The sequence below is a fragment of the Tachyglossus aculeatus genome, chromosome 14, assembly GCF_015852505.1.
Source record: "Tachyglossus aculeatus isolate mTacAcu1 chromosome 14, mTacAcu1.pri, whole genome shotgun sequence".
Classification (NCBI taxonomy): domain Eukaryota; kingdom Metazoa; phylum Chordata; class Mammalia; order Monotremata; family Tachyglossidae; genus Tachyglossus; species Tachyglossus aculeatus.
The window spans coordinates 50744001-50771349 of record NC_052079.1 but is presented as its reverse complement, the minus strand read 5'-3'; the positions used below and the strand labels follow the sequence as shown (position 1 = coordinate 50771349).

At 52.4% G+C, this 27349-nt stretch overlaps 1 protein-coding gene across 1 annotated transcript in view; it reads right to left on the bottom strand.

The window, feature by feature from the left end:
* Nucleotides 1-1271: 1271 nt before the first annotated feature.
* TAB1 (TGF-beta activated kinase 1 (MAP3K7) binding protein 1) overlaps nt 1272-27349 on the bottom strand; it is a 33626-nt gene continuing 7548 nt past the window's right edge. The window contains exons 2-11 of the mRNA XM_038756102.1: nt 24985-25121; nt 21909-22062; nt 18113-18199; nt 17554-17692; nt 16351-16464; nt 12641-12752; nt 9712-9856; nt 5096-5318; nt 3226-3382; nt 1272-1918 (exon numbers count right to left, since the gene is read on the bottom strand). Coding sequence (XP_038612030.1) covers nt 1711-1918; nt 3226-3382; nt 5096-5318; nt 9712-9856; nt 12641-12752; nt 16351-16464; nt 17554-17692; nt 18113-18199; nt 21909-22062; nt 24985-25121 — 1476 coding nt within the window. The 3' untranslated portion in view covers nt 1272-1710. The remainder of the gene's footprint in view (nt 1919-3225; nt 3383-5095; nt 5319-9711; nt 9857-12640; nt 12753-16350; nt 16465-17553; nt 17693-18112; nt 18200-21908; nt 22063-24984; nt 25122-27349) is intronic.

Below are 27349 nucleotides of genomic sequence, written 5' to 3'. Positions count from 1 at the left end.
CTATGTGCAAAGCACTGTTCTAAGCGCTGGGGAGGTTACAAGGTGATTAGGTTGTCCCATGTGGGGCTCACAGTCTTAATCCCCATTTTCCAGATGAGGGAACCGAGGCCCAGAGAAGTGAAGTGACTTGTCCAAAGTCAGACCGCAGACAACAGTAATAATAATAATGATGATGGTATTTGTTAAGCGCTTAACTATGTGCAAAGCACTGGGGGGACACACAAGGTTATCAGGTTGTCCCATGTGGGGCTCACAGTCTTCATCCCCATTTTCCAGATGAGGGAACCGAGGCCCAGAGAAGTGAAGTGACTTGTCCAAAGTCAGACTTCCGACAATAGTAATAATAATGATGATGGTATTTGTTAAGCGCTTACTATGTGCAAAGCGCTGGGGGGACACACAAGGTGATCAGGTTGTCCCATGTGGGCTCACAGTCTTAATCCCCATTTTCCAGATGAGGGAACTGAGGCCCAGAGAAGTGAAGTGACTTGTCCAAAGTCAGACCGCTGACAATAGTAATAATAATAACGATGATGGTATTTGTTAAGCGCTTACTATGTGCAAAGCACTGGGGGGACACACAAGGTGATCAGGTTGTCCAATGTGGGGCTCACAGTCTTAATCCCCATTTTCCAGATGAGGGAACTGAGGCACAGAGAAGTGAAGTAACTTGTCCAAAGTCAGACCGCTGACAACAGTAATAATAATAACGACGATGGTATTTGTTAAGCGCTTAACTATGTGCAAAGCGCTGGGGGGACACACAAGGTGATCAGGTTGTCCAATGTGGGGCTCACAGTCTTAATCCCCATTTTCCAGATGAGGGAACTGAGGCCCAGAGAAGTGAAGTAACTTGTCCAAAGTCAGACCGCTGACAACAGTAATAATAATAATGATGATGGTATTTGTTAAGTGCTTACTATGTGCAAAGCACTGGGGGGACACACAAGGTGATCAGGTTGTCCCAAGTGGGGCTCACAGTCTTAATCCCCATTTTCCAGATGAGGGAACTGAGGCCCAGAGAAGTGAGGTGACTTGCCCAAAGTCACACAGCTGACAGGTGGCGGAGCCGGAATTTGAACCCAGGACCTCTGACTCCAAAGCCCGGGCTCTTTCCGCTGAGCCACTTCAAAGGGGAGAGGCCAAGACCACGTGGCAGGTGGGTGGGTGGGGGGGGACCTGCCTGTGAGACATAGTTAAGAATTCCAACCTCCAGGGCCTTTGACCAGCACCTTCCGGGGTGACTAAAAAAACATCACTTTTGGACCAAGCAAGGACATGCCCGCAGCCCCGTCGCTGTAGACCGCTGACATTTATTCTGAGAAACGGAGGTATCCGCTGAAGCGCTCCGTTTTCAAGGCAGGAGCCGCCCGTCCCCTACCCTGATCTGAAGGGGACGGGTGAGATACAGGCCCCCGTGATACAGTCCGCACTGACCTCCTTTCGACAACGTCCGAGCTGATCCCCAGACCCGGGGAGTGCTATGGCTGGAGCAGGGGGGGACGGACCCCGTTTCCAGGAGTTCGGTCCCAGCTTGCTTCGGGAAGCGTGGCAGGAGAGAGAAGGAAGCACCCCTCCCCACACAGCCACTCCCCAAAGCCCCCATTCCTGGCTGCCCTCTGGGGGTCTCCGGGACTCACGGGGTGACTCATCTGCATCCCCGGAGTGGGGGTCTCTCTCTCTCTCTCTCCCTGGTGTCTTTCCGGGACACTAAGGCACCGCCAGGGCCCCCTGCTCGGCGTGGTCCACGTTCCAGAGCCGGTAGAATTCGGCAAAGTCCACGTAGGGCTCCACGCGGCCGTCCTCGTCCGGCTGCAGGGAGTGGGAAGGGCGCGAGCGGAAGAGGCCCCCGTCAGAGCTCGAGCTGCTGCTCTGGGTGTGCGTGTTGGTCGACTGGAGGGTCATGGTCGGGCTCTGGCTGCGGGCGACAATGAGAGACGGGGAAAATCGACGGGGAATCCACGGCCCAATCCTGCCCCGATGCCGTGGCCGGCTGTGGGGTCCGGGAGCGTCCTCCTCCCATGACGCCTGGCCAGGCTGCCCACCCACGAGTTATCCATCGGGCCTAGGAGGTGGGGGGAGGCCTAGGGGGGCCAAGGCCAGCCTCCCCTCTAGCCGGGGACAGCCCGCGGATGGCTAAAGTGACCTCTCCGCTCCCACACAGCGGAGCCGGCGTCCAGCATTCCGCCTCTGCAACCCTTCCCGGTCCCGGGGTCCAGCAGCTCTTGAGGCCCCCCGGGCAGACGGGAGGGGCCCCGGCTCTGGGGGCGGGCAGCTCGACACACAGGGCCTTTGTTAGGAGGGGGATGAGGGGGGAAATCTCCCCCCCGACCCAGAGATCCCATTCCACCAGAGGGGTCCGCTGCGAGCTAGCTGGCAGCGAGCAACTCGCTTCATCGTGCGGCCGTCCCCGGAGGTGGGGGAGGACTGGCGAGGGAGGCCAAGGCGGTTGTGGCCCGTGCTGAGTGGGGCGGCTCCGGGTGGTATCCCGGGAGGGAGGGAGGGAAGGACAGAGTGGAATGCAGAAATCAGAGCCGCTCTTCGGCTGGGGCCGGCAGGGCGAGAGGCCAGGCAGACACAAAACCAGTCGGGCAGGTCTACTCTTCTGAGGGGGGGCTCTGCACCTGGCTCTGCAGTCCCCTGCTCACCAGGCCCTTGCCACATTTGCGTTTGCAAAGCTGTCAGGGGCCCTCTTCCCCCAAAAGGAAGCAGCTCAAAGTCAGGAGGGGCCTGGACAATGCCACGGCAAACACACCTATGTGCGGGGCCTCAAATCAGGCCCGAAACCCGTCACCCAGAGAGCAGGGCTCCCCCATCCAATGACCCAAGAGACCAGACGGCTCTAAGATTAGGGTTCCGCCCAGTTCCCGAGGGAATGGGTGTGGGGGTGACTGCAAAGCCAACTGACCAGTCATGAATGTGAGAGCCACTTCCCCAGTGAAAGTAGTAGTAGCAGCAGGAAGAGCATTAAGCGCTTTCTGTGTGCAGGTGCTGGGGGAACAAAAATACCAAGGTGATGGTGCTGCCCTTAATCTACTGGCCCCAGGGAAAGATGAAGCCAATTCTCCCTCCACCAAGGACCACTGGAGTGCAGGAGGGGCCGTGGGCTCCTTTCTTGTCATTCATCTTAGCAGTCATCTTCTCTGCTAGGCCGGGACCTCCCGAGCACTTAGTACGGTGCTGAGCGCCGAGGAGGTGCCCGTTGGATGTTAACTGGTTACTCACTTGGTGAGGGTGGGCGTAGCTTCATCCAGAGTGGAAGCGCTGTGGGCGCCGTTGACCATCTGGCCCTGGGAGGGCATGACGAGGGACAGCGTCACGCTGGTCTTGCTTGTGCTCTGGGCGCCGGAGTACGGCACCGACACGGGATACACCCGTCCCCCTGCAGGGCACATGGAAAGGAATCGCGCGTCGGAGGCCCCGCGGGAGACCCCAAGTTTGAGGGGGTCTGAAGACGGGGCAGGCGGTCAATCCAGGCGGCTCCAGCCCCGCCACCCCGCTGGGGTCATCGGGAGACCACCAGCCCTGCCCCACCCAGCCCCGGGGCTCCTCTTACTGCTGGGCAAGTAGGATTCCCACGGCAGGAAGTCCCAGTTTCCCTCCTTCACTCTCACCCACCTCCACTCCACCCCTTGAAGACTGCAGACGCACAACTGTCTTCCCACCCGAAATGCCCAGGGCACCTCAAAATTGTGCCTGGGACGACAGGGAAGCAGCGAGTGGGTCTCAGGAGGCCAGGATTCTTAGCACCGCTGGCTTGAAAGACAATTCTGGGGACGGCAGAACAACTTCTGCTTCCTCTGACCCTGACCTGTATATATGTATATATGTCTGTACATATTTATTACTCTATTTATTTTACTTGTCCATATTTAATTTTGTTAATATGTTTTGTTGTCTGTCTCCCCCTTCTAGACTGTGAGCCCGCTGTTGGGTAGGGACCGTCTCTAGATGTTGCCAGCTTGAACTTCCCAAGAGCTTAGTACAGTGCTCTGCACACAGTAAGCGCTCCATAAATACGACTGAATGAACGAATGAATCTGGATACCCCACGGTCACCCCCTTCCCCGTCCTGCCTCGCCCGATTCCGCAGGCTGTGACGGCTTGAGAAATCCCTGACGGATGCTGCCCGACTGACTGCCGAGACATGGGGGGGAGTTCATCATGCTGGACACAGTCCCTATCCCTCATAGGGCTCATAGGGCTGTTCTAAGCGCTGGGGAGGATATAAAGATTGTCCCACGTGGGGCTCACAGTTTTAATCCCCATTTTACAGATGAGGCCCAGAGAGGTGAAGTGACTTGCCCATGGTCACACAGCTGACAGCTGGCAGATCCGGGATCTGAACCCCTGACCTCGGACTCTCCAGCCCGTGCTTTTTCCACTGAGCCACGCTGCTTCTCTTAATCCACATTTTACAGATGAGGGAACTGAGGCACAATGAGGCGACTCAATCAATCAATCGTATTTATTGAGCGCTTACTGTGTGCAGAGCACTGTACTAAGCGCTTGACTCGTCCGAGGCACAATGAGGCGACTCGTCCAAGGCCACACAGCAGACCCTTGGCGGAGCTGGGATTAGAACCCAGGTCTTCTGACTCCCGAGGCCCGGGCTCGAGCCCCTAGGCCACGCTGCGTCTCCAATCGTGATAAAGGAGTCAGGAGCAGAAAACGAGCGAGCCATCCCTCCTTCCCCTCCCCGCAGCACCTGTACATATGTATATATGTTTGTACGGATTTATTACTCTATTTTATTTCTCCATATTTATTCTATTTATTTTCTTTTGTTAATATGTTTCGTGGTCTGTCTCCCCCTTCTAGACTGTGAGCCCTCTGTTGGGTAGGGACCGTCTCTAGATGTCGCCAACTTGGACTTCCCAAGCGCTTAGTACAGTGCTCTGCACACAGTAAGCGCTCAATAAATACGACTGAATGAATGAATAGGGCTCACAGTCCTGAACCCCGCTTTCCAGACGAAGTAACTGAGGCCCAGAGAAGTGAAGCGGCTTGCCCAAGGTCGCCCAGCAGACGAGGGGCAGAGCCGGGATTCGACTCTGAGGCCTGTGCTCTATCGGGAGGAGGGGGCGGACCGTACCTGGGGCCGGGGTCAGCGCGGGCTGGCTCATCTCACCCAGCGGGTAGCCAAAGTTCCTCACCAGCAGGGTCATGTCCTCGTGGCGGGGGCAGAACTTGGAGCGCTCGCCACCGCTGGCGAAGGTGTCGCCGTGAATCCGCTTCACCCGGTCCACCACCGCCTGGGCCACCGCGTCCAGGGACGTCTGCTTGGCAAACTCTGTGTCTATCATTGCGGCGATCTCCTGGATTGGGGGAGGACGTGACGGGGGGGAGAGGGCCAAGAATCAGAGTCAGGGGTGGCTGAGAGCCGGCCCATCTTGTCCAGGGTCTGGCAAGTGTGGTGTCTGTAATAATAATAATAACGATGATGGCATTTATTAAGCGCTTACTACGTGCAAAGCACTGTTGTAAGCGCTGGGGAGGTTACAAGGTGATCAGGTTGTCCCACGAGGGTGCTCACAGTCTTCACCCCCATGTTACAGATGAGGTAACTGAGGCCCAGAGAACTGAACTGACTTGCCCAAAGTCACACAGCTGGTAACTGATGGAGCCGGCATTTGAACCCATGACCTCTGACTCCAAAGCCCGGGCTCTTTCCCACTGAGCTACGCTGCTTCTCTAATCATTCATTCGATCGTATCTATTGAGCGCTTACTGTGTGCAGAGCACTGTACTAAGCGCTTGGGAAGTACAAGTCGGCAACATATCGAGACGGTCCCTACCCAACAGTGGGCTCACAGTCTAGGAGGGGGAGACAGATGAAAAAACAGAACAAGTAGACAGGCATCAAGACCATCAGAAGAAATAGAATTATAGTTATATAATAATAATAATGATGGCATTTGTTAAGTGCTTACTACGTGCAAAGCACTGTTCTAAGTGGGGCGGGGGGGAATACAAGGTAATCAGGTTGTCCCACATGGGGCTCACTCTCTTCATCCCCATTTTACATCTATCATCATGTCCATCATCACGGCGATCTCCTGGAATTGGGGTGGGGGGCGAGGGGGAAGAGAGGGGTGCGCATCAGCGTCGGGGCCCTAAGTGGCCGAGAGACGGCCCACCGTGTCCAGCGAAGGCGGCTTGGCAAATATGGTATCTATCATCACGGCGATCTCATGGAATCGGGGTGGGGAGGGTTGAGTCACAGTGAGGCCCCAGGGCGGCCTACAGCTGGCTCACCGTGGCCCAGACTGCTAAGGGATGAGCGACCAGCCAGCCAAGCCGGAGGTGGGAGGGAGGGAGGGAGAGAGGGAAGGAGGAAGGAAATGCCTACCCTGCCATCCCAGCCCTGGGAAGTCCTTGGCCCAAGCCCAGATCATGGCAGAACACCGTGTCAGTGTGTCCAAATCGCAACGGCAACGGCTGCCGGGCCTGGCGCCCGGCACTCTTCTCTCACCAGGAGGTCGAAACCACCACCGCCCTGCTGGGTGACCTTGGGCGAGTCGCTTTCTCTCTAGACTGTGAGCCCACAGTCTCTATACGTTGCCAACTTGTACTTCCCAAGCGCTTAGTACAGTGCTCTGCACACAGTAAGCGCTCAATAAATACGATTGATTGCCTCAGTTTCCTCATCAGTAAAATGGAGATTCAATACCCCTCCTCCCTCCTATTTAGACTGTGAGCCTCCTGTGGGTCAGGGCCAGGGGCTGTGTACAACCTAATGATCTTATATCCACCCAGCACTTAGTAGAGGGCTCGGCACATAGTAAGTGCTTAACAAGTACCACAAGTACAAGTATCATCTAGACTTTGAGCCCTTGTTATTATTATTATCATCTTCCTCGGCCCAAAACTGAGGGAACTGCAGCTTGGTAAGAAATAAGCTGACGGCCACAATGAGAACTGAGCTCTTCCGAGCCCCCGGTCCAAAACTACCTCAGAAAATTGGCTGCCTCTTTTTAAAAAAAAAACAAACCAAAAAACGGTTATTGTTAAAAATAATAATGATGGTATTTATTAAGCGCTTACTATCTGCCAGGCACTGTACTATGTGCTGGGGCGGACACGAGCAAATCAAGTTGCACACAGTCCCCATCATCATCATCATCAATCGTATTTATTGAGCGCTTACTATGTGCAGACCACTGCACTAAGCGCTTGGGAAGTACAAATTGGCAACATATAGAGACAGTCCCTACCCAACAGTGGGCTCACAGTCTAAAAGGGGGAGACAGAGAACAAAACCAAACATACTAACAAAATAAAATAAATAGAATAGATATGTACAAGTAAAATAAATAAATAAATAGAGTAATAAATACGTACAAACATATATGCATCTATACAGGTGCTGTGGGGAAGGGAAGGAGGTAAGATGGGGGGATGGAGAGGGGGACGAGGGGGAGAGGAAGGAAGGGGCTCAGTCTGGGGCTCGTCCTATTCGGGGCTCACAGTCTCAATCCCCATTTTACAGATGAGGTAACTGAGACCCAAAGATGCAAAGTGATTTGCCCAAGGTCACCCGGCAGACACGTGGCAGAGGCGGGATTAGAACCCATGGCCTTCCAACTCCCAGGCCCAGGCTCTATCCACTATGCCACCCTGCTCCCAGTCACCGTACTAAGCACTACCGTGGCTCAATGGAAAGAGTACGGGCTTGGGAATCAGAGGTCATGGGTTCAAATCCAGGCTCTGCCAACTGTCAGCTGTATGACAGTGGGCAAGTCACTCGACTTCTCTGTGCCTCAGTTACCTCAATTGTAAAATGGGGATTAAGACTGTGAGCCCCCTGTGGGACAACCTGATCACCCTGTAACCTCCCCAGCGCTTAGAACAGTGCTTTGTACATAGTAAGCGCTTAATAAATGCCATCATTATTATTATTATCATTTGTATCCTCCCCAGCGCTTGGAACGGTGCCTGGCACATAGTCAGCGCTTAACAAATGCCATTATTATTATTATATAAACTAATCAGGATGGACGCAGTCCACGTCCCCCACAGGGCTCACAGTCTTAACCCCCATTTTACAGATGAGGGACCTGAGGCCCAGAGAAGTGAAGTGACTGGGCCTAAGTCACGCGGCAGACAAGTAGCAGAGCTACCTTGTCTTCGCCCTCTTGAACTACACTGAGCACATGGCCAGAGCTGTGCCACACAGGAGCAGCCCAGCGCCCTGTCCCATCCCATCCCTCCTCCCGGGATGCCCACAGGAACAGCACCCACCATCATCAATCGTATTTATTGAGCGCTTACTATGTGCAGAGCACTGTACTAAGCGCTTGGGAAGTACAAATTGGCAACATACAGAGACAGTCCCTACCCAACAGTGGGCTCACAGTCTAAAAGGGGGAGACAGAGAACAAAACCAAACATCCTAACAAAATAAAATAAATAGGATAGATATGTACAAGTAAAATAAATAAATAAATAAACAGAGTAATAAATATTACCACCACCGGGTCGGGAGGGGTCCTCTCGGGGAGGAAGGGCTCCGGCTTCCGCATCCAGCCCCTGGGCGATGCGCCTCCTACTCCCTGCCTCAAGGACCAGTCCCCTGTGGTCCGCTGGGACTTTTCGGGGGGTGGGGGGTCCCCGATATCTTGTGCAAGGCTGAGCACAGGGCGGGATGCCACCGAAGATGTCTCAAGTGCAGCCACGAGGGCAACGCCACCTACAAAGGGCTGGTCCCCCCTGCTTGGGCGCTAGGGTGGGAAAACCAGAGGCTCCAAGGGGCATCACTCATTCATTCAATCGTATTTATTGAGCGCTTACTGTGTGCAGAGCATCGTGTGGTTAGGGGAGAGAGACCGGGCTTGGGACTCAGAAGGACCTGGGTTCTAATCCCAGCTCCACCGCTCGTCTTCTGTGGGACCTTGGGCAACTCACTTCACTTCTTTATATATATATATATATATACAGATATATATATATCAGTACATATATGCATATGTACTGATATATACATATACATACATATATATGTATAATAAATTATGTATAATAATAAATTATTATATATTTATAATAAATATTATTTATTTATAATAGAGTAATAAATGTGTACAAACATATATACATCTGTATATATATATATATCTGTATATATGTTTGTACATATTTATTACTCTATTTATTTATTTTACTTGTACATATCTATTCTATTTATTTTATTTTGTTAACATGTTTGGTTTTGTTCTCTGTCTCCCCCCTTCTAGACTGTGAGCCCACTGTTGGGTAGGGACTGTCTCTAGATGTTGTCAACTTGGACTTCCCAAGCGCTTAGTACAGTGCTCTGCACACAGTAAGCGCTCAATCAATATGACTGGTTGATTGATTCTCTGGGCCTCAGTTCCCTCATCTGTAAAATGGGGATCAAGACTGGGGGCCCAATCTGGGACCCAACGCATCCGACCCCATTGGCTTGTACCCACTCCAGGGCTTATAACAGTGCCTGGCACATAGTAAGCACTTAACAAATACCACAGTTATCATTATCATCATCATTCACCATCTGGCCTGGCTGTGTAGCCAACAGGAACCCCTGGGGGAGAGTCTACATCTTGGCTACCTGCTGACTTTGAAAGACAGGGGAGGTGTGAGTGTGTGTGTGTGTGTGTGTGCGTGTGTGTGTGTGTGTGTTTTTGTGTGTGTGTTTGTGTGTGTGGCTACGTCTGGCCACAGCCACCTCACCTGATTGGCCTGCCCAGGCCCATGGGCTGCTTCCAAGGCCTTGTAGAGCCCTTCGGACATCAATACCAGGAAGCCCGTCACCCCTTCCAGGGACTGACCCCCGTGAACTTCTGGCTCGGCGATGATCGGTTTGGACTTGGCAGCGCTGTGAGAGAAAGCCCGGGGAAAGACTGAGCTTTTTTAGCATTCTGGGCACACCCTGTCGCCCTGTGGGATGAAACGGTGCTCGTTCCCGGTACAGTGACAGTCGCCAAACAGGAGGGGAAACACAGAGAGACGGGGAGAGGGGACAGGGGGAAGGGAAAGGGCGGGGGTAAACAAAGTAAGGCGCCAAGGTGCCACGTTGCAGATCTACAGGAGCCCATGGCGCTCACAAGCACGGCGGCTCCAGATGGCCTAGGCCTGCTCTCTCTTCACTCCCGCAGTACACGGTGGGGAAGCGGATAGGGTCAGCCACCTTGGGAGAGCCAGGCCCTTTCCTTCTCCTCCACCGGGCAGGTGCGCAGCACCCACCAATTCTCCGAGAGGCCACGCAACCCGGCAATCTTCCTCTTCACCAAAATGTTAAGAGGACCTCAATGATGTCAGACAAACCACAAAAAGTTCAAAAATTCCACCTTGAGGATTGGGATGTTTATTTGAAAGTAATCCAGATCCCACTTATCTGGAAATCTGGAGGGATCGGGCAGGGTTTTTTTTTTTAAAAACAAAACGGCCAGGGCACGCTTTGACAGCAGAAGGCCCCAAAGTCTCGCTCCTTAATTCTTGCTCCCGGGGTTGAATAAAGCAGGACCAGAAGAGCAATGACTTGGAACTAGCCATCCGGGAGAAACATTCAGGGAATTTTCTTGGCCGCACTCTCCCCCGCTCCTCTCAAGCATCTTCTTTGTCCCCTGGGAACTGTTCCTTCCCTCTCTTCGGCTCCTTCCTTGCCCCACAGCTCATCATGCCAATTCCCTTTTCCTCCTACTTTCTCCCAGTTTGAATTCCCATCTTTCACGACTATCCCCTTCACCCCGACCATCTCCACTTCTCCTCCCGTCCCCCTTTTCGTCCACCGCTTCGTCCCCCCCCCCACCTGCCTTTCTCTCCGTCCTCCCCTTCCTCTCAGTCCCCATGTTACCCCACAGGCCCGTGGGGGACCCAGCACCCACTCGCTGCCGGGCACCACGACCGCTCTCAGGGGGAGGGCGGGGAAACCTCCGGTGGTTGTCCATCCAGCTCCGCGTCGGACTCCTTACCAACGGCTTTCAAACTCTCCACCAGCTCCCTACCTCCTACCGAACGCAGCTCATCTCCCACTAGAGCCCAGCACGCTCTTTTAACGCCAACCCACTCTGTACCTCGATTTCGTCGATCTCGCCGCCGACTTCTTGCCCACATCCTCCCTCCTCCTCTGTAACCAACGGACCGTCGCTCGCTCCACTTTCAAAGCCCTACAACTATCACACCTCCTCCGGGAAGCCTTCCCCGACTAAGCCATCATTTCCCCACCCTATTCGTCTTCCCTTCTGCACTGCCTAGGCATTTGGCTGTGAGCCCCTTCAGCGCTCTGATACTCACTCCACCCCCAGTCCCACGACGCTTATGTCCAGATCCTTAGAGTCTGCTGCTTCCCCTTCCTGTTCTTCAATGTCTGTATCTGTTTCCCCAACTGAACCGTAAGCTCCTTGACGACAGGAATCGTGAAGCAGCATGTCTTACTGGAAAGAACATGGGGCTGGAACTCAGAGGACCTGGGTTCTAATCCTGACTCTGCTGCTTGTCTGCTGCGTGACCTTGGGTATGTCACTTCACTGAGCCTCAGTTCCCTCACCTGCAAAACGGGGATTTAATATCTGTTCTCCCTCCTACACAGACTGTGAGCCCCATGTGGGATCTGATTATCTTGGATCTACCCTAAAGCTTAGTACAATGTTAGATATATATATCAAGTGCTTAACAAATGCCACAATTATTACTCATACTGCATTGTACTGCGCTTTCCTGCATATTTACTCCACAGTGTTCCGCAGACAGTAAACACTCAAGAAACTGTTGTCAATGGAATTTGTTAAGCGCTTACTACGGGCCAGGCTGGGGCACATCAGGTTGGACACAGGCCCTGTCTCACGTGGGCCTCACAGTCCCCATTTTGCAGATGAGGCAACTGAGGCACAGGGAAATAAAGTGACCCGCCCAAGGTCACACTAGCAGACAAGTGGCAGGGCTGGGATTCGAACCCAGGCTCTCCTGACTCCGAGGCCCATGCTCTAGCCACTAGGCCATGCTGCTTTTCGGCTTCTCAATAAATACCGCCGACTGCCTGGCTTGTGGGTTGATTCCTGTAGCAGGAGGCTGAGGCTGTGGGTGGCCCCCAGGATTTCCTGGCTCCCGCTTCCTGCCTCTGCCCGAGCCTCTCCCAGACTCCCAACAAAACCAAAGCAGTGGCCGCTATCCAGGGCGGAGCCGCAGGGAACCAGGGGAAACTGGACCCCGCTTCCTGACTCTAGAGCAGGTTCGGAACTAGGACAGGAGTGGCTATTCTTGGTCTGGAAGGGTGAGGGAAGGGTGGGGGTGGCCCGCCCATCCTCCTCCCACCCCTCCCTCATGGCTAGGCAGTCCTAGCCGCAGCGGGTTGGGAAGCCAAGAGCCCCACGCCATCATTAACCCCCGGGTGCTCACATCTCCACCCCCAACGGAGAGACGGGCTCAATCAATCAATCAGTCGTATTTGTTAAGCGCTCACTGTGTGCAGAGCCCTGTACGAAGCGCTAGGGAAAGTACAAGACGGCAAGAAACGGCGACAATCCCTGCCCACAACAAAGTCACGGTCTAGAGGACGAGCTCACAGTCTGCGGGAAAGAGAATGGGCCGAAACCGCTAAGAGGGCCCGTCCTCGGGGACCACCCGGGCCTGGGCAGAGGCGGGGAACCGACCCTCCGCTTACCTGAGCAGCTCAACGTCGCTGTAGCCGTACTTGACTTTATAGTCCCCGATGCGTCGCGTGCTCTCCTGCCCACACAGGATGCCCACCTGTTTGATCTTCCCTGCATCCAACCCTGGAGGGGAAAGAGACAAGGAGTGAAACAAAACAACTCCTCTCTGGCCCCTATTTTTCTAAAAACGGTATCTTTTATGCACTTACTATGGGTCAAGCACTGTACTAAGCACTGGGGTAGATACAAGCTAACCAGGTTGGACAAAGCCCCTGTCCCACACGGGGCTCACAGTCTCAATCCCCATTTTACAGTTGAGGTAAATGAGTCACAGAGAAGTGAAATGAGTTCCCCAAGCAGACAAGGGGCAGAGCCGCGATGAGAACCCAGTTCCTTCGGACTCCCATGCCTGTGCTCTATCCACTAGACTACACTGCTCACCTATTCAATGTTCACTGCTGACAGGAGGACAACGTCTGCCCCGAAAAGAGGCAGGTCAGGGTGAGCTAGGTCCCGTAGAATAGGTGAAGAGGGGCTGAAAAGGGGAAAAGTGGGGAAAGGCTGACCTCCGTCCCCCACCTCCTCCGAAATGCCCACTGAAACCCCCTGGCAGGGCGCTGAATTTTTTATTATCTAGAAAGCTCCCCCAACCCTACTTCCACCTAGGCACGTGGCAGGGTAACCCTTTAGCATTTCGACAGTCACCCCAGCCACACAGCAACTTTGTACATCTCTTTACACACTACAATTTCTTCCACCTCTATTTTATGTCTCCACCCAAAGACTGTAGGCTCCTTGAGCGGTTAGAACAGTGCTTTGCCCATAGTAAGTGCTTAATAAATGCCATAAAAAAAACTGTACTGTAATGAGAATTGTGGCATTTTTTAAGCACTTACTACGTGCCAGGCACTGTGCTAAGCACTGGAGTGGACACCAGCTAATCAGGTTGGACACAGTCTCTGTCCCACAAAGGGCTCACAGCCTTAATCCCTACTCCACCGATGTCACCGAGGCACAGAGAAGTGAAGAGACTTGCCCCGGATCAACAGCATACAAGTAGCAGAGCCGGGATTAGAACCCGGGTCCCCTGACTCCTAAATCTGTGCTCTTTCCACTAGGCCACGCGGCTTCTCAAGTTCTGTACTTTCCCAAGCGCTTAGCACACCGCTCTGCAGGCAGTAAGCGCTCAACAAACCCTCCGATGGACTTCCTGGGTCCGTCTTTCATGCTGAACGAGGACGACAGCTCTGCCTAGAATACCCACCTCCCTGCTGGTTTTGTCGCCATGGATCGTGGCCCAGCCCAGGTCTTTTCACGATGAAGAAACCCAACTCGTTTTTGGACGGCCCGAGCGGCTGCCCCTTTAGCGTCCCGAACGCCTGAGCTGATCGTGGCGGCCAGATCGAGGCCACGGCAACATCGACCTCCTAGAGAAGCCACGTGGCCTTGTGGCAAGCACACACAGCTCAGGGAGTCGGCAGACCTGGGTTCTAATCTGGGCTCAGCACCTTGCCCGCCGTTGGACCTTCAGCAAGTCCCTGGACTTCTCTGAACCTCAGCCTCCTCACCTGTAAAATGGGGGTTCAATGCCTCTTCTCCCTCCTCTGTGAGTCCCGTGTGGAATGAGGGCTATTTCTGTCTGATTATTTGGCATCTACCCCAGTTCTCAGCCCAACACTTTGCACACAGAGAAGCAGCGTGGCTCAGCGGAAAGAGCACGGGCTTTGGAGTCAGAGGTCATGGGTTCAAATCCCGGCTCCGCCAGCTGTCAGCTGTGTGACTTTGGGCAAGTCACTTCACTTCTCTGGGCCTCAGTGACCTCATCTGGAAAATGGGGATGAAGACTGTGAGCCCCCCATGGGATAACCTGATCACCTCGTAACCTCCCCAGCGCTTAGAACAGTGCTCTGCACATAGGAAGCGCTTAATAATTGCCATTATTATTATCATAATTATTATCTGTAAAATGGGGATTAAGATTGTGAGCCCCACATGGGACAACCTGATCACCCTGTATCCCCTCTAGAGCTTAGAACAGTGCTTTGCACATAGTAAGCACTTAATAAATGCCATCATTATTATTATTACTATTATTCTAGTAGTCCTAATTATTATTATTATTCTGTCCCTTTTCCTCGCCTGTAGGACGGTGTTGTCAGGTGCTTCCTCTGTGATTGCCTTTGTGTTGAACACCACCTGGGTGATCATGGTCATATCAACATCATCATCATCATCAATCGTATTTATTGAGCGCTATGTGCAGAGCACTGTACTAAGCGCTTGGGAAGTACAAATTGGCAACACATAGAGACAGTCCCTACCCAACAGTGGGCTCACAGTCTAAAAATATGCTCCTTGGCCTCTGCTCCCCGAGAGATAGCCCACCCCAACACTCCCCGCCACCGGCCCCGCCCAAGCCAGCTCACTTTAGGACGCTGGCCATCCAAGACGGCCATTAGGCCACAGCCCTAATCCAGCTCCCCACCTGACCCTTTCCCTGCACTGGGTTGCATCCAGTCCTGTACCTCAAGGGGTGAGAGAAAAAACCTGAGAGAAGCAGCGTGGCTCAGTGAAAGAGCGCGGGCTTTGGAGTCAGAGGTCATGGGTTCAAATCCCGGCTCCACCAATTGTCAGCTGTGTGACTTTGGGCAAGTCACTTCACTTCTCTGGGCCTCAGTTACCTCATCTGTAAAATGGGGATTAAGACTGTGAGCCCCCCGTGGGACAACCTGATCACCTTGTAACCTCCCTAGCGCTTAGAACAGTGCTTTGCACATAGTAAGCGCTTAATAAATGCTATCATTATTATTATTATTATCCCAGAAGGCTCCCCCAGAGGTTTTAGAACTGCTCCCGACCAAGCCTTCAGCAGCAGCGGCTGCTGGGGGCGGGAAATTGAAAGGGAAAGGCCCAGCTCCATTGTCTCAACTACTCTTTTCTAATGTCTGTCTTCCCCAGTAGACTAGAAGCTCCCTGTGGCCAGGGATTGCATCTACCAACTCTGTTGCACTGTACTTTTCCAAGTGCTTAAAATGGTGCTCTACGCACCACAACTGCTCAAACTGTAAACACCTTATGGGCAGGGAACATGTCTACCTACTCATATTGTACTCTCACGAGCGCTAAGTACAGCTCAAAAAAATGACTGATTGATTAACTGGTTTCTCCCCTTTCCTTCTCTGTAGGAAAGCCCACTGAACGGCACGTGAAATAACCCAACCATCAAAGTTGGGAGACTGACCCCAGATGACCCCGTCCCTTTATTGTGATAATTCCCGGTTGAGTCTGTCCCCTTTCCCAGTAGGCTGAGTGATCGGCTTTGCAACAATAGCTTAGAAGAGGCCCAAGGCAGGATTTCCCTTGGACGGTTCTCTTCCTCCAATATCTTCCTCCAATATCTGGAGCCCACTGTTGGGTAGGGACTGTCTCTATGTGTTGCCAATTTGTACTTCCCAAGCGCTTAGTACAGTGCTCTGCACATAGTAAGCGCTCAATAAATACGATTGATGTTGATGATGATGATCTGGTAGCAGAAGCTCTCCAGGCCCTGAGGATGGGTTAATTAATTATGCTAATTTTCGGGCCAGGGTCCTCTCTGCTTGCCATCTCTGGAGGCAGTCAGTCCCACATTCAGCTTTGCCCCCCAGAGAGAGCCCAGAGAGCGGTGAGGAGAGTGAGCGGAGTGGAGAGGGAGGGGTGGGGTGGGAGGCAGCGGGCGCACCTAGCTGGGAGAGGCGGAAGAGTTCGTCCTCGTTCTCGGCCGTGTGGTCCACGCTGAGCTGCGTCACCTGTAGCCCGTCCACTGTGGACTTGCAGAGCAGCGCACGGTTGGTACCTGCGGCGGGGGAGACGAGACAGCGGCTGAGCGGGAAGGGCGGCGGGGGGCCGGTGGAGAAACGCTACGGGGGTCAGAGAGGAGGATAACCGTGGCCGGGGGCGGGACGAGACCCAAAAAACCACAGCAACGGCCTCTCTGACAGGGATGGGAGATGGACCTCACCACACGGCTAGCTGGAATAATAATAATGGCATTTATTAAGCGCTTACTATGTGCAAAGCACTGTTCTAAGCGCTGGGGAGGTTACAAGGTGATCAGGTTGTCCCACGGGGGGGCTCACAGTCTTCATCCCCATTTGACAGGTGAGGGAACTGAGGCCCAGAGAAGTGAAGTGACTTGCCCAAAGTCACACAGCTGACAAGTGGCGGAGCTGGGGTTTGAACCCACGACCTCTGACTCCAAAGCCCGGGCTCTTTCCACTGAGCCACGCTGCTTCTCTGGAATGATTCCCCTCTGGACCCTCCCCGGAGCCATCACCTCTACCCCACTCCCCACTACCCTAGAAGGACGGGGCCCTCTGTCCCAGCCTTCTCCAGAGGGTAAGATTTTCGCCCCTAGCCCAAAATGAGGATTGTGAGGCCTACGTGGGACAACCTGATGGCCTTGTATCTCCCCCAGCGCTTAGAGGAGTGCTTGGCACAAAGTAAGTGCTTAATAAATGCCATTTAAAAAGACAAACGACACAAAAAACCCATCCGTGGGCCTGTCCGGGCTCCTTTTCTTCCCCACAGCACCTGTATATATGTTTGTACATATTTATTACTCTATTTATTTATTTTACTTGTACATATTCTATTTATTTTGTTCATATGTTTTGTTTTGTTCTCTGTCTCCCCCTTCTAGACTGTGAGCCCACTGTTGGGTAGGGACCGTCTCTATATGTTGCCAACTTGTACTTCCCAAGCGCTTAGTACAGTGCTCCGCACACAGTAAGCGCTCAATAAATACGACTGAATGAATGAACGAACTTCCGAACGGCGATGTTGGAACGTCTCTCGGCCCAAAGGGGCCGTCCTCCGCCCCGCTCCCGCACCCTGGGGCCACCTCCCTCCCAGACCCCCGGTCCCTCCGCGGCCGGCAACGTACCTACATTGGCGATGTACAGCTTGTTGTTGAGGATGACCGCGACGATGGCGGTGGCCCCTCCGGAGATCTCCCTCTCTACTGCCTTCAGCCTCTCCACTATCTTCTGGAACTGAGGTGGGAGTTGGTACTGGGGGACGCCCTGGAACACAAGATCCAGCCTATGGGCCTCAGGCCACCCCGCTTTGTCTCGGGGAGACCGGAGCAGGAGCTCCAAGACCTGGGGGTGGGCCAGGTGACCACCGGCCGCAGTTCCGAGCCTCCTCTTCCCCCCGCACTCGGAGTACCCCAGTCTGGAAATGCCTTCCCATATAAGTCGGTCTTGTCCTCCAGATGAGTGGGAGAGTCTGGTGAAGCACAAAACACTTATTGGACTCCCACCTTCAGAAGCCGGATTATAAAACCTTGTCCTGTTGGGCCACAGAACGCCCACCACGTGAAAACACCTTCCCTCGTGGCCCCGTGGGTGACCCCTGGGTCAAAGGGCCTCTGCTGTTTCCTCCCGATGGGACCGGGGCCATCTTTCTCGCTGACGGGTGGTGAGGGGATGGGGCGGCGTTACCTCTGGGAGCTGAGACTGGAGGCTGGCCTTCACTGCCAAAGTGTCATCGATGGATTCCAAGAAGCTCCTCTCTACAACATCGAAAGCCTGGGCGGGGCAGGGAGAAACAATTAGGTAAAGGCAAGGGACAGGACAGGAAGGGATGAGGCAAGTAGGAAACCATGATTTTCCATTCCTACAAAGCCCCTTCTTCCCACTCTCCAGAGTTTTCCATCACCCCACAGGGCATTCTGATAAAGGCCTTCGAGGTTTCACCTCCTCCGGTGCTGAAAACTAAAGATCCCTGCCAAATCAATCAATCAATCAATCGTATTTATTGAGCGCTTACTATGTGCAGAGCACTGTACTAAGCGCTTGGGAAGTACAAATTGGCAACACATAGAGACAGTCCCTACCCAACAGTGGGCTCACAGTCTAAAAGGGGGAGACAGAGAACAGAACCAAACATACCAACAAAATAAAATAAATAGGATAGAAATGTACAAGCAAAATAAATAAATAAATAAATAAATAGAGTAATAAATATGTACAACCATATATACATATATACAGGTGCTGTGGGGAAGGGAAGGAGGTAAGATGGGGGGGATGGAGAGGGGGACGAGGGGGAGAGGAAGGAAGGGGCTCAATCTGGGAAGGCCTCCTGGAGGAGGTGAGCTCTCAGCAGGGCCTTGAAGGGAGGAAGAGAGCTAGCTTGGCGGAGGGGCAGAGGGAGGGCATTCCAGGCCCGGGGGATGACGTGGGCCGGGGGTCGACGGCGGGACAGGCGAGAACGAGGTACAGTGAGGAGATTAGCGGTAGAGGAGCGGAGGTTGCGGGCTGGGCTGGAGAAGGAGAGAAGGGAGATGAGGTAGGAGGGGGCGAGGTGATGGACAGCCTTGAAGCCCAGGGTGAGGAGTTTCTGCCTGATGCGCAGATTGATTGGTAGCCACTGGAGATTTTTGAGGAGGGGAGTGATATGCCCAGAGCGTTTCTGGACAAAGATAATCCGGGCAGCGGCATGAAGTATGGATTGAAGAGAAATCAGAGAAGCAGGGTGGCCTAATGGATAAAACACAGGCCCGGGAGTCAGAAGAAGCTGGCGTCTAATCCCGGTTCCGCCATCTGTCTGCTGTGTGACTTTGGCCAAGTCACTTCCCTTCTCTGGGTCACAGTTCCCTCGTCTGTAAAACGGGGAATTAAGACTGTGAGCCCCAGGTGGGACATGGACGGTGTCCAATCTGATTTGCTTGTATCTAACCTGGGGCTTAGAACGGTGCCTGGCACCTAGTAGCATTTAACAAACACCATCAAGAAGGAAAAGTGCCGATGAACAGCCACCGCTTGGGGTGGAACTCTCAGTCGTAAATCATGAGTAATTACTGAGCCGGACTGTGAGCCCGTTGTTGGGTAGGGACTGCCTCTATGTGTTGCCAACTTGTACTTCCCAAGCGCTTAGTACAGTGCTCTGAACACAGTAAGCGCTCAATAAATATGATTGAATGAATGAATGAATGAGCTCCTGCAGGCAGGACACTATAGTGAGCACTTGGAAGGTGCGATATAGTGAGGAGACATGATCCCGGTCCTTAAGGGCGGTCTAGCGGGGGAAACGGACTCCGAGATAAACCAGAGGTAGGGGGAGGCAATAGACCGTAAGCTCCTTGAGGACAGGGAACAGGTCTACCATCTCTGTTGTACTGTACTCTCCCAAGTGCTCCGCACACAGTAAGCGCTCAACCAATGCCACTGACAGATTATAAAGCTACGGACAAAAGTGCTCCAGGGGCGCGGAGCGGAGCGGAGGTGCCCAAGTGCTGAAGTGGCCTTACTAAATTAAGGGTAGAGGACTTGAGTCAGGGGAGGCCTCCTGGAGGAGGAGTGATTTCCAAAGGGCTTTGAGGATGGGAAGGGCGTTGGTCCGTCTGGACTCCCATCGGGGCAGCTCCGGGGGCTGAATCAATGGTATTTATTGAGCACTTAATGTGTGCACAGCACTAGACTAGGCGCTTGGAAGAGTCCGATACAACCCCCATCTTACCTCCTTCCCTTCCCCACAGCACCTGTTTATATGTATATATGTTTGTACATATTTGTTACTCTATTTATTTATTTATTTTACTTGTACATATCTATTCTATTTATTTAATTTCATTAGTATGTTTGGTTTTGTTCTCTGTCTCCCCCTTTTAGACTGTGAGCCCACTGTTGGGTAGGGACTGTCTCTATGTGTTGCCAACTTGTACTTCCCAAGCGCTTAGTACAGTGCTCTGCACACAGTAAGCACTCAATAAATACAATTGATGATGATGAACAGAGTTGGCAGATAGGTTCCTGGCCCGCAGTGAGCTTTCGGTCAAGAGGAAGGCTCAAAGAGACCACGCTTCCCAATAGGGGTTCAGACGTCTTGAAGGACTGAGGAGTCCTTACCATAATAGGCAGCTTTCCAAACTCCTGGAATTCTGGAACTGGGCCTGAGAGCACGCACCCTGGCTGCCGCTTTAGACCTGGGAAAAACAGCCCCAGGATCCTTCCGCCGGCCCTCTGCCCCCCTTCCGTTTTCCTATTTCCTGACGCCGAGGGAGAGTTGGAAGCACGAAACTCACCCGGAATTTGTCCCGTTGCTGGTCCCGACCCCAGAGGAAAAGGAACTGGCAAATGCAGCGGCTGCTGCGATGGAGAGCGGGGAGGAGAGGGACAGGGTCGCTTGCTGAGAAGGTTCAACCCCACGGGAAGCTCCCTTACGGCAGGCGGCACCTCCCACCGTCCAAAGACGCTTCCAAATTCCCTCTTCTGGCACAAATTTCTCTTTCATCATCATCATCATCATCAATCGTATTTATTGAGCGCTTACTATGTGCAGAGCACTGTACTAAGCGCTTGGGAAGTACAAATTGGCAACATATAGAGACAGTCCCTACCCAACAGTGGGTTCACAGTCTAAAAGGGGGAGACACAGAACAAAACCAAACATACTAACAAAATAAAATAAATAGAATAGATATGTACAAATAAAATAAATAAATAGAGTAATAAATATGTACAAACATATATACATATATACAGGTGCTGTGGGGAAGGGAAGGAGGTAAGATGGGGGGATGGAGAGGGGGACGAGGGGGAGAGGAAGGAAGGGGCTCAGTCTGGGAAGGCCTCCTGGAGGAGGTGAGCTCTCAGCAGGGCCTTGAAGGGAGGAAGAGAGCTAGTTTGGCGGATGGGCGGAGGGAGGGCATTCCGGGCCCGGGGGATGACGTGGGCCGGGGGTCGATGGCGGGACAGGCGAGAGCGAGGCCCGGTGAGGAGATTAGGAGGGTGCGGGCTGGGCTGGAGAAGGAGAGAAGGGAGGTGAGGTAGGAGGGGGCGAGGGGATGGATGGACTGCCTTGAAGCCCAGGGTGAGGAGTTTCTGCCTGATGCGCAGATTGATTGGTAGCCACTGGAGATTTTTGAGGAGGGGAGTGATATGCCCAGAGCGTTTCTAGGCAAAGATAATCCGGGCAGCAGCATGAAGTATGGATTGAAGTGGAGAGAGACACAAGGATGGGAGATCAGAGAGAAGGCTGATGCAGTAGTCCAGATGGGATAGGATGAGACTTTCCCCAGGACATATCCTCTCTTCGTTCCTCGGAACGACTCTCGGTCCCGAGAGAGCCGAAGGCGGCCCTTTGGGGGCCGATTAACGGCCCCCCCGGGAGCCAGAGAGAAAATAAGACGCTCCCTCTTCTAGCAGGGAGAGATCTCCGGGGACCACCAAATGAGTTCGGGGAAAAGGGGCTGGGAGCCGGGGAGCCGGGGAGCGGGGGGCTCGGGAGCGTTACCTGCAGTAACACCCGTTTCACGTCGGCTTCACTGTGGTCCCAGTGCAGCTGACCCAGCAGCAGCTCCGCCGACAGCCGCTGGCTGACAAAGTTGGTCACCCGGTTGCCGTCGTAGCCGTTGACGATCCCGTAGAGGAAGCAGTTGTTCTCGCTCCTGACGGAAAGAGCCAGAGAGGAGGGCTGAGGTCGGACGGGAACAGAGATGGGAAACAGCGTGGCCCAGCGAAAGAGCACAGGCCTGGGGTGATGACGATGATGATAATAATAATAATGGTGGCATTTGTTAAGCGCTTACTATGTGCAAAGCACTGTTCTAAGCGCTGAGTGGGGGACTCAAGGTGATCAGGTTGTCCCACTTGGGGCTCACAGTCTTAATTCCCATTTTACAGATGAGGTAACAGAGGCACAGAGAAGTTAAGTGACTTGCCCAAGGTCACACAGCTGACAAGGGGCAGAGCTGGGATGATGATGATGGCATTTGCTAAGCCCTTACTTTGTGCCAAGCACTGTTCTAAGCAGGATACAAGGTGATCTGGTTGTCCCTCGTGGGGCTCACAGTCTTCATCCCCATTTTACAGATGAGGTCACTGAGGCCCAGGGAATAATAATAAGGATAATGATGGCATTTATCAAGCGCTTACTATGTGCAAAGCACCGTTCTAAGCGCGGAGGTTACAAGGCGATCAGGTTGTCCCACGGGGGGCTCACAGTCTTCATCCCCATTTTACAGATGAGGTCACTGAGGCCCAGAGAATAATAATAATAATAATAATGGCATTTATCAAGCGCTTACTATGTGCAAAGCACTGTTCTAAGCGCAGAGGTTACAAGGCGATCAGGTTGTCCCACGGGGGGCTCACAGTCTTCATCCCCATTTTACAGATGAGGTCACTGAGGCCCAGAGAAGTGACTTGCCCCAAGTCACACAGCTGACAAGCGGCGGAGCCGGGATTAGAACCCACGACCTCTGGCTCCCAAGCCCGGGCTCTTTCCACTGAGCCACGCTGCTTCTGGGAGTCAGAGGAGCTGCATTCTGATCCCAGCTCTGCCGCTTGCCTGCTGGGTGACCTTGGACAAATCACCTCACTTCTCTGGCCTTCAGTTACCTCATCTAGAAAATAGGGATTAAGACCGTGAGCCCTACGTGGGACATGGACCGTGTCCTACTTGATGATCCTCTATCAACACCAGTGCTGAGCACAGTGCCTGGCACATAGTAAATGCTTCAGAAATACCAAAAACACCCCCCAAAACCAAACTTCTCTGTGCCTCAGTTACCTCATCTGTAAAATGGGAATAAAGACTGTGAGCCCCATGTGCAACAGGGACTGTGTCCAACCTGATTAGCTTGTCTCCAGCCCGGCGCTTAGTACAGAGCTTGCCACATAATAAGCGCTTAACCGGTACCAACAATCATCAGCATCAAAGGAGAGCACTTAGCCCACTGCCTTCAAGAAGTTTATAATCTAATGGGGAGCCACGAAGGCATGGATTATTTACAAATCATAGGTGCAGGGAAAGGATAATGACGCAATTGTTGAGAGCAGGAATATGGATGAATAAATAGAGAAAATAGTCCTAAATTATGGTAGATTGAGCTATATTTAAGTGTGAAGGATTGGTTCAAACATAAGCGTTGTTTCTGGGGTGTTTCATGTTGATACAGTCTGTAAAGGTGGGGGATGTAGGTTTTCGGGCAGGCTTTGAAGATTGAGCAGATTGAAGCATCATCATCATCAATCGTATTTATTGAGCGCTTACTATGTGCAGAGCACTGTACTAAGCGCTTGGGAAGTACAAATTGGCAACATATAGAGACAGTCCCTACCCAACAGTGGGCTCACAGTCTAAAAGCAGCGTGGGCTTGGAAGTCAGAGGTCATGGGTTCAAATCCCAGCTCCACCACTTGTCAGCTGTGTGACCTTGGGCAAGACACTTCACTTCTCTGTGCCCCAGTTACCTCATCTGAAAAATGGGGATTAAGACTGTGGGCCCCACGTGGGACAACCTGATCACCTTGTATCCCCCCAGAGTTTAGAACAGTGCTTCGCACAGAGTAAGCGCTTAACAAGTACCATTATTCTTCTTATTATTATTATTGAGAGAGCAATGGATCATCAGATTTGAATGGGAAAGCATTTCCAATCAATCACTGAGCGCTGTTTTGCAGAACACTGAACTAAGCACTTAGGAAAGTACTATAAAACAGAAAGATGGTAGGTGCGATCCCTGCCCACAGGGAGTTTACAGTCTAAAGGGAGCCTGTCCCAAAGGAGGCTCCCAAGTCTGAGGAGGAGGGAGGAGGATTTAATCCCCATTTTACAGAAGAGGCAATTGAGGCACAGGGAAGTTAAGTGACTTGCCCAAGGTCACACAGCAAGCTAATGGCAGAGAAGCAGCATGGCGCAGTGGAAAGAGCTCGGGCTTTGGAGTCAGGGGTCACGGGTTCAAATCCCGGCTCCACCAATTGTCAGCTGTGTGACTTTGGGGAAATCACTTAGAGAAGCAGCGTGGCTCAGTGGAAAGAGCCCGGGCTTTGGAGTCAGAGGTCATGGGTTCAAATCCCGGCTCTGCCACTAGTCAGCTGTGTGACTTTGGGCAAGCCACTTAACTTCTCTGTGCCTCAGTTCCCTCATCTGGAAAATGGGGATTAAGACTGTGAGCCCCCCGTGGGACAACCTGATCACCTTGTAACCTCCCCAGTGCTTAGAACAGTACTTTGCACATAGTAAGCACTTAATAAATGCCATCATTATTATTCTCTGGGCGCAGTTACCGCATCTTTAAAATGGGGATTAAGACTGTGAGCCCCCACCATGGGACAACCTGATCACTTTGTAACCTCCCCAGCGCTTAGTACAGTGCTTTGCACATAGTAAGCGCTTAATAAATGCCATCGTTATTATTAGTATTATAACTACCCAGGTCCTCAGACTTCCCATGGTCTTTCCAGTGGGCCCTGCTGCTTCCCGGGACGAGGAAGGCACCGCTGCGGATCCCTGGATCGTCCAACCGCCCTCCGGCTCCCCGCCACCCCCTTCCCCGCCTCAGTCCCCCCTCGGCTCTCTTCTCTCACCTAAATTTCAGCGGGTTGTCCTCCGACGGGTGGCTCTCGGTCCCCTTGCCGTCCGCTGAGTAGGTTCGGTTGGGAGTGGAGCCAACCCCGGAGAGCTGACAGAGGGGCAGGTCGTCTGTCCAGCTTGGCTGCTGCTCCTGGAGAGAGAGAAAGAGAGAGATGAGAGAAGAGACAGAGAGACAGGCGGAGAGAGAGAGATAAAGAAAGAAAGAGAGAGCACTGAACCACTTCTGCCTCCACAGAAGCGGTTCTCCCTTCCCCCCGGCCCGACCCGAGCTGGCCCTCTTAGTCCCCTGCACAAAAACAATCCTTCACAAAGCCCTTTCTGTGACCAGGACGCCGCAGACCGGCCCGCTGCGTCTGACGAGGTCCCGTTCTTTCCAAGCCACCCCATGTTGCAAGCTGAATTCGCGGAAAGGTCTGTGAGGGAATGCTAAGAAACCAATCAATCATATTTATTGAGCGCTTACTATGTGCAGAGCACTGTACTAAGCGCTTGGGAAGTCCAAGTTGGCAACATATAGAGACAGTCCCTACCCAACAGTGGGCTCACAGTCTAAAAGGGGGAGACGGAGAACAAAACCAAACATACTAACAAAATAAAATAAATAGAATAGATAGGTACAAGTACATATAAAGTACAGGAAATTCAAGCTTCCCAGAGTGTGGGGCAGCGGAGGGCGTCACAGAACACACGGCTCGGCCGGGAAACGAATGCCTCTATTAGAAGAGGAAAAATATCAGCTGTAAAAACCATGGAAATTTTGTCCAGTTTAATCTTCCTCTAATCTAGCTCTCTTCCTCCCTTCAAGGCCCTGCTGAGAGCTCACCTCCTCCAGGAGGCCTTCCCAGACTGAGCCCCTTCCTTCCTCTCCCCCTCGTCCCCCTCTCCATCCCCCCATCTTACCTCCTTCCCTTCCCCACAGCACCTGTATATATGTATATATGGTTGTACATATTTATTACTCTATTTATTTATCTTACTTGTACATTTCTATCCTATTTATTTTATTTTGTTGGTATGTTTGGTTCTGTTCTCTGTCTCCCCCTTTTAGAACTGTGAGCCCACTGTTGGGTAGGGACTGTCTCTATGTGTTGCCAATTTGTACTTCCCAAGTGCTTAGTACAGTGCTCTGCACATAGTAAGTGCTCAATAAATACGATTGATTGATTGATTGATTGATCTTCCGCCAGCAGTGACGTTGTTTTATACAGCGTGGCCATTTTTTTAATTCTGCCTGACGACGGGTTGTTCATCCTTGATATTCTTTTATTCATTAAAAAAAATTCATTTTTCAAATAATAACAATAATAACGATGGCATTTGTTAAGCGCTTACTATGTGCCGAGCACTGTTCTAAGCTCTGGGGGGGATACAAGGTGATCAAGTTGTCCCACGCGGGGCTCACCGTCTTAATCCCCATTTCACAGATGAGGTAACTGAGACTTGCCCAATGTCACACAGCAGACACGTGGCGGAGTCGGGATTCGAACCCATTACCTCTGACTCCAAAGCCCGTGCTCTTTCCACTGAGCCACGCTGCTTCTCTTACAATGTGGGTAGGCAGAGCAAAGAGAGGAAGGGCATTTGGGTCGAGACAGCGATGCCGCGGATTCAGAAACATCCTAACGAACCCAAGGAATACTCATTAGCCAAACGATATTCCCAAACATCCAGCTTCCGTACAGAAGGGCTTGTTTTAAATGAGCTTTCACCATTTTAGCCCAGGTGGGAGAGACGAGTGTTTCGGCCAAATCGTTTATGAGTCATCTGAGGTAGGGACAGCCCATTCTCGGGGCTGAAAAACCTAATTAGGTTTTTCCAACCTAAAGTGGGCCTTGTAACTGAAAATGGGAGAAAATCCATCCCTTATCCCAAGGAAGGTGAAAACTAGTCCATTTAAAACCTGGGACCGTGCCGGTAGGTAGCCACTGTTCTAGACTGGAAGCTCATTGTGGGCAGGAAAAATGTCTACGGACCCTGTGGTATTTTTCTCCTCTCCTGGGGTACAGTACAGTGCTCTGCAAACAGTAAAAGCTCAATAAAAATCACTGATGATGACAGAGACTGCCATAAGTTTCACCACAAAAGGGGCCACGGGGTGGTTTGTAAATAAGGCGTGAGTTTGCCTGCCTTTCCATAGGAAGAACTGATCATTTAGTTGTCTTGATTTAGTTGTCTTGATTAGAGAAGCAGCGTGGCTCAGTGGAAAGAGCCCGGGCTTTGGAGTCGGGGGTCATGGGTTCGAATCCAGGCTCCACCACAAGTCTGCTGCGTGACCTTGGGCAAGTCACTTAACTTCTCTGAGCCTCAGTTACCGTAAAAGTGGGGATTAAGACTGGGAGCCCCACGTGGGACAACTTG